The following is a 12,180-nucleotide window of genomic DNA, read 5'->3' as shown; positions in this document are numbered from 1 at the left end:
GTGTACAACCAATATTAGGTATGTACGTACACTACGCATACATATGGTCGGTCCATGATCAGTGTCTTGTTAGAAGCTAGGTGGCCGGCAAAGGGCACCTATTGCATGTTGAATCCCGCTCCGCAGTTTTCGCGGTGGCTGGGCACAGTGCCAGGGTGGGGACGAGGGCCGCCATGTCCCCGGGTTCGGGCTGCGCCTCCGTCATTCGGGTCCAGTCCCTCCTCCAAGTGCACTGCACGACAGGCGGGCACCCTGGTCGGTGACCCACTTTCCTTCGGGGGGTTTTGACTTGCGACAAGACAAGATTCAGACGAAGACGCCGCCGCTCTCAAACCACAACCGACGTCTTGCACAACCTTGACCATCGCCAACCTCCCTCTTACTTTTCCATTCGACAAGCCGAGCTGATAGCTGTTTTCCAGCGTCTTACCCACCCTTCAGCATATCGGCTACTGTTGTGTTTCTGACTTGACCTGTTCCATCCGACTTCCAACAGTCTGTACTGTCGTCGACAAGCACTTCGGTTTTGCTCTATCACGAGGCTGTCGCACATTGCCCTACTTCCAACCCTACCCTACCCTACCCAGGGCTACGTACCTGCCGACTGTCATCCCAACTTCGAAACCTGCCTAGCAGAAGCCTAGGCACCGAGTCTCAAGATTTGAGCTTATTTCGACGACCGTTGTTCCATCGAGGAACCAACCAACCCCCTCTCAGCGCCACACCGCGGTGTCGCCAGCTGAAACAAACAACCCGCCAAACTTGACAACCAGGACATATCAACACGCCCCGACTCGTCATCACAGATTGGCAACAATGGGCTGGCAAGCTTGGGAGCTCGACCCGGAGAAGATCCCTCTCTTTAAATTGATCTTCCACGTTGCCCAGATCGTTCTGGCATTCGTAGTATGGTGTTTGGAGATTGCCGTTTTCAAAGCTGATGATGTGCCCATCAACGGCCAAAATGGCTGGACCTTCGCAGTGGTACGTCCCACTTATGTCTTTCCTATAAAGGAGAACCATAGACTGACGATGCCGAACTACAGTTCTTCATTTCGATACCGGCCTGGATCTACCTAGGCATGGCCCCGCGATTTCCTCGGACACGCAAGCTTGCGCAGCCGCATGCCATGGTCGCCGTTGACGCTGCGTTCGCCATCATCTGGCTTTCTGCCTTTTCCACCCAGGCTGCATTCAACACTGCTGGATCTTGCATGTCTGTATGCGGCATTAGCAAGGCCATCGTCGGTCTCGGCTTCTTTGTTTTGTATGTCCCACCAGCGCAAAGAATCCCCTCCCCCTCGAGCCCCTCACTAACAACAAGTCTTTCTGATATTCAGCCTCTTCTTCTGTGTCACCACGTTCCTGAGCATCTACACCCTCATGTACTACAAGTGGAACAACCGCCTCCCCGGTTATGAAAACCTGCACGCCCGCACCCAGAACATCGACCCCGACAAGGCTGCCTTTTCGCTCGCCCCGCACGACGAAGAAGCCTACGCGCCCGTCAACATGAACGACCGGGACGACGAGCACAGCCAGATTGGCGGCGGCATTGGCGGCCACTCCGACTACGACGACACCAACACGCACCTCGGCGGCCAGGTTGGCGGCGGCGGACGCTCCGACTACTCAGACCCCTACGGCGCCCCGACGGCTAGCAGCCTCTCGGTCGACCCGTACCGCGGCCACACGCCCCTGAGCAACATGACCCCCGACCCGTACCGCGGCCATACCCCTCTGAGCATGAATACGGCCCGCACGCCCGACCCATACCGCGGCGCCACACCCTTGACCGATTTATCTGCTGATCCATACAACCGCGGCGTGACCCCGAGCTACCTGGGAAGCCAAACCAGTCGGTACGGCGCTAGCTCGGTGGCGCCGTCCGAGAACCCGTTCAGACAGGATAACCCGTTTGACAACGATAACGATTATCAATCCTCCGTCGGCGGCGGCAGCAGGTACGCGCCGCCTAGTGTGCATGATGGGGACTACGAGGATGAGCCATCGGCAAGGTTTCCCACTGCGCCCTACGGCCGAGTAGGAATCGAACGGGGGAATGTGTAAGAAGGGGATAAGAAAAAAAAAGAAGGGTCGAGAATTGAAGTCAAGGAATATGGATGAGCTGGACTGATCGACTTTGGATCTGGAAGCGGATGAAATACCGGGTAGCTATACGCTGCAGCATGCTTAGGTCATGTATAAAGTGTCTTGGCTACCTGCTTTCTTTTTTTGTTATGGGGGCTGGCTGGCACTAGACGAAACATTTTGGGCTTTTTCTTGTGTATGTATGTGTGTAGGCTTTGCTTTATGGGGTGTCGTTGGCGAGGCGTCACAGGTCCTTGTTGGTTTATCATGCATAGAAAAGAGAGAGATACCTTTGTGTATCAACAATGAATCGCAAAGCTCTCATATCGGCTTCGTGGAATGCTTTGTATCTGTGTCATTCTTTAAAACCCTCTCATATTTGTGGATATCTACGTAGAACATGACTCTAGGTGGCATACGATATATGACACGATATATGTGGATGGCTCAATGGCCCTAATTCTTTTCATGTACTTTGAGAAACGCCTAAAACGCCCGTGGCCTTAATGAATAGTATGTATGCTGCACAAGAAATCCTGGTTCCCGTCCCATCATCCGTTTTTCTTTTGCTCATTACCGTTGAGCAAGGGAGCGCGAGCCGAAGTAGCTCCGTCACCTGTTTCTTTGCCAGTTCCCCATTCCACGAGAGGGTCGCCCCCTGAAGCGAAGTATGACGAGGCGACAGCGGGGAGTCCAACTGGCATTACACCAGTCTGAGAGAGAGGGAGAAAGAGAGAAAGACAAGATCCGTTCCTCTCTTCTTTCGAGACCTATCGAGCAGAGCCATCTCGGCTGAAGGATCAGCCGTGTTGGGTCGCTCTTTCTCCCTCCCGCCGACTCTCGTAGCCCAGCTTACAGGACGAGACTGGACATGGGTCCGGACATCTGTCGCCAGGCTCCCTCATCTCTACCCTTATCTTGAAACCACAAACCGAGCTCACCGGTGATCCCAAGAACATCCCCTTTCAAAGAGCAGTCACATTTCAGTGATGACGAAGTTCACATCACACTCGCGCATGCAATTTGTCCCCTTGTTCCCTTCCCTCGTTCCTTCGTCCGTTTCTTTACTGCAACAAGCCAGCCTTCTTCAACCGCTTGGTAATGTCGCCCTTGGTCTGCTGCATCGGGTTTAACTTGATGTCGCGTACCATGGCAGCTACATCGTCGCCGTGCTTAGCCACTAGCCGCTGCAGCCATTCTAGCTCGCGCTCGCTCTGGTAGCGCACCGTCTTCTCCGCAGGGCGCGATGCCTCCTCCTCGAGCATCCGGACCACCTCGGGCCGACTGCTCTGGGCAATCATCTCTTGGCGGTCGTCGCTGATGCCGTGCCATTCAATATCGTGGGTTGGGTTCTTGGGCTTGGGTTCCTCGGATTCGGAGTCGGACTCGATCTCGTTGAGCGGGTCGTTGAGCGGGTTGTTCGAGCGCAGGACCTTGACGATCTTGCCCGAGGCGTCACGCTCGACCTTGACCTCGCGGACCTCGAGCAGGCCGCGATCGGCCGACTTGACGGCCAAAGGATCATCCTTGGTGATGCCGGCGTAGTTGGCGGCGGCGGACTTCTTGGCCATGCCGCCGGCGGCGGTGCCGAGCTTGGCGACGAGACCGAAGCGGGAGTAGTTTTGTGAGAGGGTCTCCTTCTTGTTCCTGTAGTATGTCAATTTCTTCATGTCAGTACTGAATCTCCTCAAATATCTGGCGAGAAAAAGAAGAGAAAGGTACTACTAACCAGGCCTTGGCAACGATACCGCTGCCCTGGGGGTTCAAGTGCTTCTTCTTGATGGTATGCGTCTGGACCTTGGCGCGAGACGAGCGCTTCTTGCGCTTCTGAAGTTCTCTGCCCATTGTTGCTGTGGTTTTCGGGGGATAGGTACTATGTGGTGTTGCTGAAAGGACAGGAGTTCGACTGCCAAAAGATGCTGGGAAGAAGAAGGCGAAATGGGAGTAAACCAGCAAAGAACGATGACGGCGACAACGACAACGAAGGCGGAAGTTGACCAAAATTTCGGGGGAAACCACCCCAGAGAACTCGATTGAACTGGAACTGCAATGGCTCCTGTCCGATAAGAGAATTATAGTGGGGCTGTTATCCCTTATCGAACTTCCAGGTTGTTCGTTAGTACTTGGGTACGTTCCCTCAGTCCAGTCGCCAGCTGGCAAGAGGGCCGTAATAAAGATACAGTCCCCAAATGTGTACCTAGTGTAAGTGGTGTATCGTATGTAAGCACGTACATAAATACCGCTTCCTCAGGTTCCGTCTCTCATCATCTTGTATCTTGCTTGCCTTTATCGCCGTCACCAGTTCGTTCATCAACAATTCTTCTCCCAAGAGTGATGATGGCAACTTAGCTAACGAACATTCCCTCGGAATTGGACCCTAACTTTCACAGCCATCACAGCCGCGGCTTCCTGTTCTGCTCGCAACTGGTGAGGCGCCAGCGGCCGCGCCAGTCACCACCTCACCATTGCCACCATGATCATTACCCATTGGAGATATGAAAAAACTTATACCTAATCATTGCTGAATAACTACAGTACATACGCACTTTGCAAGTTTTCCGGTAGGGCAACTTAATTCCCGTCCCATCCCATTCCCAAAACACCCTCCATGGCCTCCGCCACTATCCATTCGACGCAGGCACGCGGGTCATACCTGAAATTTCATTTCCTTTTGATTCAAATCCAACCTGCCTTCAAATGACAGCCTTGTACTTCCGAAGACATTCGGTAGTATGCGACCTAACTGTTGACATGTTCATTTCAAGTGCTTCGGTCATCACCCTGCTACATGCCGGCCAATGCCCATCAGAGCCCGGAGGAACACTGCGCAAAATGGGAAGCCGTTCGACATTAGGTGTACTGTAGTGGCCAGCCAATTGTCTTTCATGGTTTTCTAGGCGTTTGCTTATACCTAAACAGCGACCGAAGTCTTGCTTTTTCTTCCCCAACTCCTCTCTCTCCCTTTAAACGCCCAGCCCATAGTTCGCAGCAGAACTCAGCATCTTACCCCCCTCCTTCTTCAACCCCATCCAACCTCAATACAACATGGATAAATTCAAAACTTAATGAGGAGGAACACTTGCTTGAAATAGTCACCTTCCTGTTAAGTCTAGGTGCAGACTTAGCCATGAGGTTTTGTCGAAATGAGGGGGGAGTTGGATACATGTCGAGCGGGATGTGGGAGTGGTAGCGGCGAGGAGGTATACTTCTCAGTACATATGTACTACTTGGACACACGAGTTAATGATGTTCTAGAATATTTACTGGCAACGAGTTGACAAGGGAACCTTTTTGATTAACATCACCCCCTGCTTCAAGATGCTTGAGATAAACCGTGAGCTGTAGGCAAGATGCTTTCTGGACTTAACTCAATCACTCTGTCTGTCATTGCCAGTCAATCACATAATTTACGATGGATCTCCGTCGACAATCACTTGAGAAGGATGGGAGGGGCAATTCGGCTTTAGACGGAACGGATGCGCAAAGGTATTCGCCCGTCTTAAACGCTCATATCGACCTCTTTTCCCCTCCTCAAGAATGTCTTGAGCCTCCAACAGAACATGGAACTATTACTTCTTCGGATGTTGGTTTCCATGTAGTTTCTACAGTGTAGTATTTTCTTCTTTGCCCCTCTCCTTAGTCTTCCGGGGATTTCACGACCTACTGCATCTGATGCCGTGAAGGGTCTAGGCTAGGCGCTACCCCGGATTTTGGAGATGTACGTACGTAATAAGGTGAGGACTACTGAATCAATCCGGGATTTCCACTCGAGGGCTTAGAGTTGGGTTACTGTATTCACACAGTCAGACCAAGGAACATGTCTCGTTTTGACCTATGCCATGCCATACATATGGGTCGAGAATGAGAGTGGCTGCGCAGTCGTCTGTAGCCCGAGAGAAGTCATACCAGACTCTACTGCTAGTGTGTTAGGGAGTGTACGATCTTTCTCCTCTGGGCTTTGACTGTCAGTTGATCGTCGAAAATGGGCATCTATGGTAGACCTTCGAAGTTCAAACCAACATCACCTCCAGCCGAACATCGGCTTTTTGACAACTTCTTCCATAAACTCATTTTTAATTGATGTGCCCCTTTGACCAATTTCTCTTGGATTTGTCGATGCAGTCAGTACTGGACAGCCAATCTGTAACTGACTGACTGCCTTTGCACTACCCTCACCACCATAGTATCATTCGTCCACCCACCACCACCTTGCATATTCGCCTTTCACACGCACAGTTTCTCAGCCCACGGTTTCTAGAACCACGATCGTCTCCTTCCCACGGCACCTCATCCATCCACTTTGTTGTGTTGTCAGCATCAAGTCCATACTAGTTCCCTATAAGTCATGAGTACCGGCGGCAGCAACAGGACTGGAGTCTAGCAATTACAACATACCAAGCACCTACCCCCCCCCAAAAGCACGAGACCCCCCAAGAAAAGCACTTTAAAGGCAGGTAGTATTCAGATATGAGATTGGTACATTGGGCATCTACCTACATACGTTGGTACGTGCCTCTGCCGTGTTTTGTGCAATAGGCCCAGTTAGGTAGCTATCTGTGTAGCTACAGTACCATCTTGCGCTCTCTCGGTAACTACTCTTGATTACCATTCATGCGCGGTGCCCCAAAGCCAAGCAAGGAGCCAAGAGGTACCGACAATGATACCACCGCCGTGGTAACCTTGGCAATGTATGTAGCTTCTACCTTCCAATGTATGTCGGTACCTAGGTATGTATGGGGGAAACCCCAATATGACGGATAGGAACGGTGAAATAGATGGAAAGGAACTGAACCGAGAGAAGACGCGGTTTTCCGAACCGACATGCCACCACCATAGATAGATACCTCAGTCCGGATTGATGTGCAGCAGTATGTCTGTTCATTTCTCTCGACGGGCAAGACTAGATTAGATGCCTAGGTACCTAACTAGCTTCGATTCTCTTCCTATTCGAAGCTGAACAAAACCACAGAGCAAAAGAGCGGGCCCTTTCCGCCCTTTCCCGTATGCTTCCCAACCCGTCATCCTATCCATCCCCGGTCATATATGCATATAGTAGTAGTACATGTAAAGGAAGGCTAATTTTTGTGTGTGCCTAAGCGCCGTGACCAGACCCAAAGCCAAACATGTGATCCGAAAACAGAGAGATCCCGCTCCCAAAAGATGGACAAAACACCAGTAAGTACCTAGTAATAGCAGCAGTAACCAAAGCAACCAACCAACCCCCTGTCACCTGTTTGAATATCAGAACATGATCCATTCCACATCCACGCCAGGTCCCCCGATGCACCTCGACCAGTTGAATGGTCCGCTGCGCATCATGCCCCTCATTTTGGCACCGGGACCATCTTCCTTTACATCCTCTGCCCACAGGCGTTCTAAAACGTCCAAGGCAGCCATGTTGTTCATGTAGCCGCTGCGAGCCATAATATCGCGGCATTTGGACCGGACAATGTTCTGCTGTAACACGTTGACGCACTCGCTTCCAGCCACAAACAAAGGCCACAGCAGGAACTTCTCCGCACTGCTGCCTGCTTCCAGGCTGGTGGCGTAGTAGACAACCTGACTGACCAGATCCCGGAAGTGACTATGAGAGCTGGGGAGGTTGGGACTGGCCAGGCGTTCCGTGTATAGAAGCGCCGCATACCGGAATGCCTCGCTCAACGATCCCAGATCGCGCACTTGTGAACCTGTAGGCGGCGGCGACAACGTTGGCGCCAATGAGGCCACAACCCTCGACGCGTCAAACTCCCAGCTCTGCAGGGCAGTGCGCGCGTCCTTCCACTCGCGCCAGAATGTGCTGCCGTGATCGTCGTATCCCATGGATGTGTGACCTATACCCGTTATTTCGTCGTCCTCCATGGTCGAGCCGAGTCCGCTGCCCTCGAACCTCATCGGCTGGAAGCTTCCGAACAAGTGATGGTGCTCAGACGGGGATGACTTGAAGCCGCCACCACCAAGAGGCGAAGGGGTGCCACATAGGCTGCTGGCGCGTGCACGCTGGGCGTTGGCCAGAAGGTTTTGTACTGGTCGATGCTGAGAAAGCAAGTTCAAACGACCTAGCTTGACAATCGTCTTGAAGAGCTCACGATCACAGCCCACGAGATTTTCCGTACCAGGTGGAAGAAGTTGCGAGTCAGGAAGAAGGCCATAGAAGGATGTGTTGAGCTGGGCTTCCCGATCGTTGACGCTCGCAGTGATAGCATCAAAGTATGTGAATAGCGCCTCCATCCATGCCGAGTCTCTTGATGCAGGATAGGAAGACATTCGACGTAACCCTAGTATCTTCTTAACTCCTGCGAACTGGGTTTGAAACTTGGCGACGCCGGACTCAGCCATCCGGTAGTGGCAAAGTATGAGGATGGTGGCCAGGACTGAATCATGAGTCGACTTCTCCGGGTCGTTAAGCTGCTCATTCAGCAGATGAACAGCTAGGTTCCTGTGCTGATACTCCTCAGAGAGGGACTGGTCCTCTGGCTGTGTATCCGAGTAACCGTCGAATGGGCTTGCATCCAATCGCTTTTCTCCAACGTCGCGCATGTGCTGTCCAAGACTGAGCCGTCGCTTAATCCTGAGGTTGCATGCGGCGAGTGCACAGATGGCATGCTGCAAGCTCCTGCTAGTGGTACCGAGCTGCAAGATGTGTTCTCTGAACGGGTTGCTGGGGTTGTCGATAAAGACCATGCGGGGACAAATGGTCTTCTCGTAATAGTCCATGAAGAAAGGCATCTTATGGATGAGATCAGGGCTTACTCGCAGGATCGGGGAAGGCGATTGCGAAGGAAACGAAGTCGGCCACGGTAGCTGAATATGCTCCTGGACACTTTGCGAAAGTGATTCGTCGTCTGCATTGGATGGTGCCCAGAACGGGCCGTGAGGTTGGACGCTGGTACTAAACGTCTCCAAGTCGGATGGCGTTCTCGGCACTTGAAGGGCGCTGTCGTTAGTATGGGTAACCTGACCGCCGAAAGTAAAGTGGCTCACCGAAGACATCACATTCTTGCACCATCTTGCGACTCAGCTGGGCTTCTAAGCTGTCCACAGGGGATACACGCAAAGGGAGACTAGCAGTAGGCTCTGAGGGCGAGTAACCGAGGCTGGGACACGAGGTCGGAGGCCTGTGAGGCTCGATCATCATAGCGGATGGATGAGTATGCTGGACAGGTGGGCCATGGCCGGGATAGCTATCGTAGACAACAGTCGGGCTCTGAAGGGGACTGTGGATGTAAGAAACATCGTCTCTCGGGAACGAGTGAGCGATGGGAGACATGTAGTCAGTTTCGCTTATAGAGTCCATGTGGGATGCCATGGAAAGCGACATGCTCCTTCCCGGATATCCAGGGCCGTCGTGAGGAGACATGGGTGAAGTAAACGGGATGTGAGTCCAGCCGGGTGGTGGAGCTTCCGTCACGGGGGACATGTGAGACATATCGAAGTGATGAAAAGGCGGACCAGACAGTGGTGAGTGAAGAGGTGAGTGAAGATCCACAGACGACGGCTGCTCTGTCTCCTCACGTTTAACACGATCCTCTGTCTCCGAGTACTGGCTGACGGATGCGATCGAGCTAGTGCGTTGCCTCGTTGTTGGCGACTTCAATGCCGTCACTCCTTTTCCGGGGTTCACGGGTGGTGACTTGGCGATGGGTAGCGACAGGCCTCGAAGCTTGCCTCGACTGGCAACACCGACACCCCAAGTCAACTGGGTCTTGTATCCCGAGCACTCATTTCCAATTTCGAGACATTGCGAACAATACGGCCTCCTCCGGTCGCACTTAACATTCCTCTTGGCGCAGGTAAAGCAGTCGTCGGCAGCTCCGCCAGCGGGCGCCCTTCTCCTACGCTTCCTCGCAGAGGCAGCATCTTTGGCAGTCGCAGCAGGTGGGGCGTTGATGGGGGCAGTCATGGTGGTGACAACTGCGGGACGTGATGGTTAAGTATGCTGCAGGTATCGAGTCCCAGAGATATCATAAGGAGAAGCTGTCCAAACAGTCGGCAGGTAAGTTTGGCCAAGACACCGGTCCGGACTGTCGAGGACGGAAGTTGAGTGGTATGGATAAATGGGCGTTTAGTGTGGATAGACTTGGCCCATAGCAGGGAGGCGAATAGACCTGGGAAGTGGGAAAGAATAAAAAGGCAGAAGGAAGGGGTGGCATCTAGCGATGCGATCTCTGGTCGATGGCCAGTCTTTAACTGAAAACCCCAGCGACAGCTACAAAGAGTGAGTGAGAGAGTCCATCCAACGAGGCCGCGGGAGACATCGAGGCTTGTTTGGCATGCAGCATGGCCAGCCTGCAACCAAGCAGCAATTCGCCCGCTTGACCAGTCACCTAGCGCACTGCTTAGTCCTTAGTGTAGCCCGCTAGCGTATCCGAACCCCCTTGATATTGATGGGGTAGACGTGTAGTGTACCTGTGTAATGTACACTACACGAAAATACAAAGGGGGCCATCTTTAGCTCGGGGCTTTTCCTTTCGACTCTCGAGTCTCCAGTGTTGCGCCCTCTTCGCCGGGGGCGGAAGAGAGGCCCTGGAGTGGATGCAACGGCCGGTGCATAACAAATGAGAAGACCCGAGAGCACAAGAGCGACAAGGGGTGGTGGGAGTGGAGGAGGGTGTCTTGGTTGCAATACCCTGCAAGTAGCAGCAGGCTCCATTCTGGTTGCCAGGTGGAGATGGTTCTTGAAAGGGTAACCCGCTCGAGACTGCTGCGAATGATGACTAGGTAGCCCTACTAATAGGCAAAACAGCAACAGAAATGGTGAAATCGCCGAGGACAGAGCACCGTGTACGCAGCAAAGCGAGATGTTGGCCGTTATTTGAGAGAGTACCATTTCGTCAAGAACGAGAGGCATCCCAAGATGGATGTTAGGTTGTGTAGTCGAACAGTTGACTGTACGGCGCAGCCTCTCCTCGAGTGACCAAAGTCTCAAGCCTCCCGGGCGACTCGGCACATGGCAATCCCATGTCCGGCTCAGCTTCGGGTCGGTTCGAACACCAACGACTAGGTGGTTTGCGGTCATTCATCTTCTCTCTTCGAGCCAAAGAACCGAGAGGCGGCCGACTTGGGGATGAACATGTATAGATATGTCTTGCCTCCGGGCAACCAGTTCAGCCACTGACGAACCACTGACGCTGAGTCGGGGATGTTGTCCCTGAGCGCTGGGAAGACAAGATGCCTTCTGCGAAGAAAGCAAGCCCTGAAGAGGTATTAGTACTGTAAGGACGCCACAGTCATGCTGCCAGTATCTAATCAGAGGTCGGCCAGTTGGAAGACATCTCGGTGTCGTCCCACTGCATTGGCTGCTCGATGTTGTGTCAAGATGAACGCTGGCTCACTGGACATGGATCCCCAGGCCCTACGAAGCAGGGTATGTATGGTACTGTCAATGTGCAGGGACTGAAGGGCTTTGATAGGGACCCCTGGAAGTAGCTTTTGGTGCTGTGATTGCAGGAGCAGGAATCAGTGATTCAGTGATTCAGTGACTTCCCGAATCCGCTTCCCCAGCTTGGCACCAATTTTTGCACACGGCTCGCCAAGTGCTTCTTGGATCTTTCTCCGAGACAATTTAGATGCGTCAGATCTCTCAGCCGTAGTGTAGACGGCGAATGCCCATAGTGGTGAAGAGACCAGGATTCGGGAAGTCGACGAGACCGCGACGGGCTTTTGAGCGTCCGGGTTTTCGGATATGTATCTGGATGACTTCAGGGTGCTGCTCTCCAACCTATGTATGGGCTGGATGGTGCAATGCCCAGCCCAGATAAACGACGTAGCATCAGCCCATAACAAGCTTCTTTGAGGGGACACTGAGGAAGAGGGCTCACAAGGACCTGGCCTGCCCGCCTGGGAGGGTTCCAGGGCAGTTGACTTGCATTGTCGAATAACGGTTGGCTGGCAGGGTGGTCGAAAGAATGGCGTTGGGATGGTGGGCGCGCACGAACTGTGTGGTTGCGAGGTTGCGACGTACGGCAAGCGAGAGGAGCGAAAGGACGGACAGGGGAAAGTTGCTGATAAGCAGTCCTTCCATTGGCTTTTTCCCGGCTCCCGCTCATGACGGGGAAATGCGCGGGGGGGGGGGGGGGGGGGGGGGGGGGG

General features: G+C 53.1%; 4 protein-coding genes across 4 annotated transcripts; 1 reads left to right on the top strand and 3 right to left on the bottom strand.

The window, feature by feature from the left end:
• Positions 1 to 708: 708 nt before the first annotated feature.
• Positions 709 to 2,116, top strand: NEUTE1DRAFT_75760 (uncharacterized protein; the record flags this gene model as incomplete). Its single annotated transcript, XM_009849500.1, has 3 exons — positions 709 to 984; positions 1,047 to 1,267; positions 1,341 to 2,116. The coding sequence occupies 3 exons, from the start codon at positions 817 to 819 to the stop codon at positions 2,068 to 2,070; spliced, it is 1,119 nt and encodes a 372-aa protein (XP_009847802.1).
• A 1,039-nt stretch (positions 2,117 to 3,155) lies between these two features.
• On the bottom strand, positions 3,156 to 4,037 carry NEUTE1DRAFT_75756 (uncharacterized protein; the record flags this gene model as incomplete). The annotated part of the gene is made up of 2 exons (XM_009849499.1): positions 3,156 to 3,738; positions 3,821 to 4,037. The coding sequence occupies 2 exons, from the start codon at positions 3,934 to 3,936 to the stop codon at positions 3,156 to 3,158; spliced, it is 699 nt and encodes a 232-aa protein (XP_009847801.1).
• Positions 4,038 to 5,053: 1,016 nt separating this feature from the next.
• On the bottom strand, positions 5,054 to 5,346 carry NEUTE1DRAFT_115770 (uncharacterized protein; the record flags this gene model as incomplete). Its single annotated transcript, XM_009849498.1, has 1 exon — positions 5,054 to 5,346. One exon carries the CDS (start codon positions 5,254 to 5,256, stop codon positions 5,095 to 5,097), a length of 162 nt encoding a protein of 53 aa, XP_009847800.1.
• Positions 5,347 to 6,949: 1,603 nt separating this feature from the next.
• On the bottom strand, positions 6,950 to 10,201 carry NEUTE1DRAFT_75753 (uncharacterized protein; the record flags this gene model as incomplete). Its single annotated transcript, XM_009849497.1, has 2 exons — positions 6,950 to 9,014; positions 9,073 to 10,201. 2 exons carry the CDS (start codon positions 9,989 to 9,991, stop codon positions 7,333 to 7,335), a joined length of 2,601 nt encoding a protein of 866 aa, XP_009847799.1.
• Between the last annotated feature and the right edge of the window lie 1,979 nt (positions 10,202 to 12,180).

Source organism: Neurospora tetrasperma (assembly GCF_000213175.1).
Source record: "Neurospora tetrasperma FGSC 2508 unplaced genomic scaffold NEUTE1scaffold_1, whole genome shotgun sequence".
NCBI lineage: Eukaryota > Fungi > Ascomycota > Sordariomycetes > Sordariales > Sordariaceae > Neurospora > Neurospora tetrasperma.
Note: the sequence above shows the minus strand (reverse complement) of the source record. Positions and strands in the feature narration are given on the sequence as shown.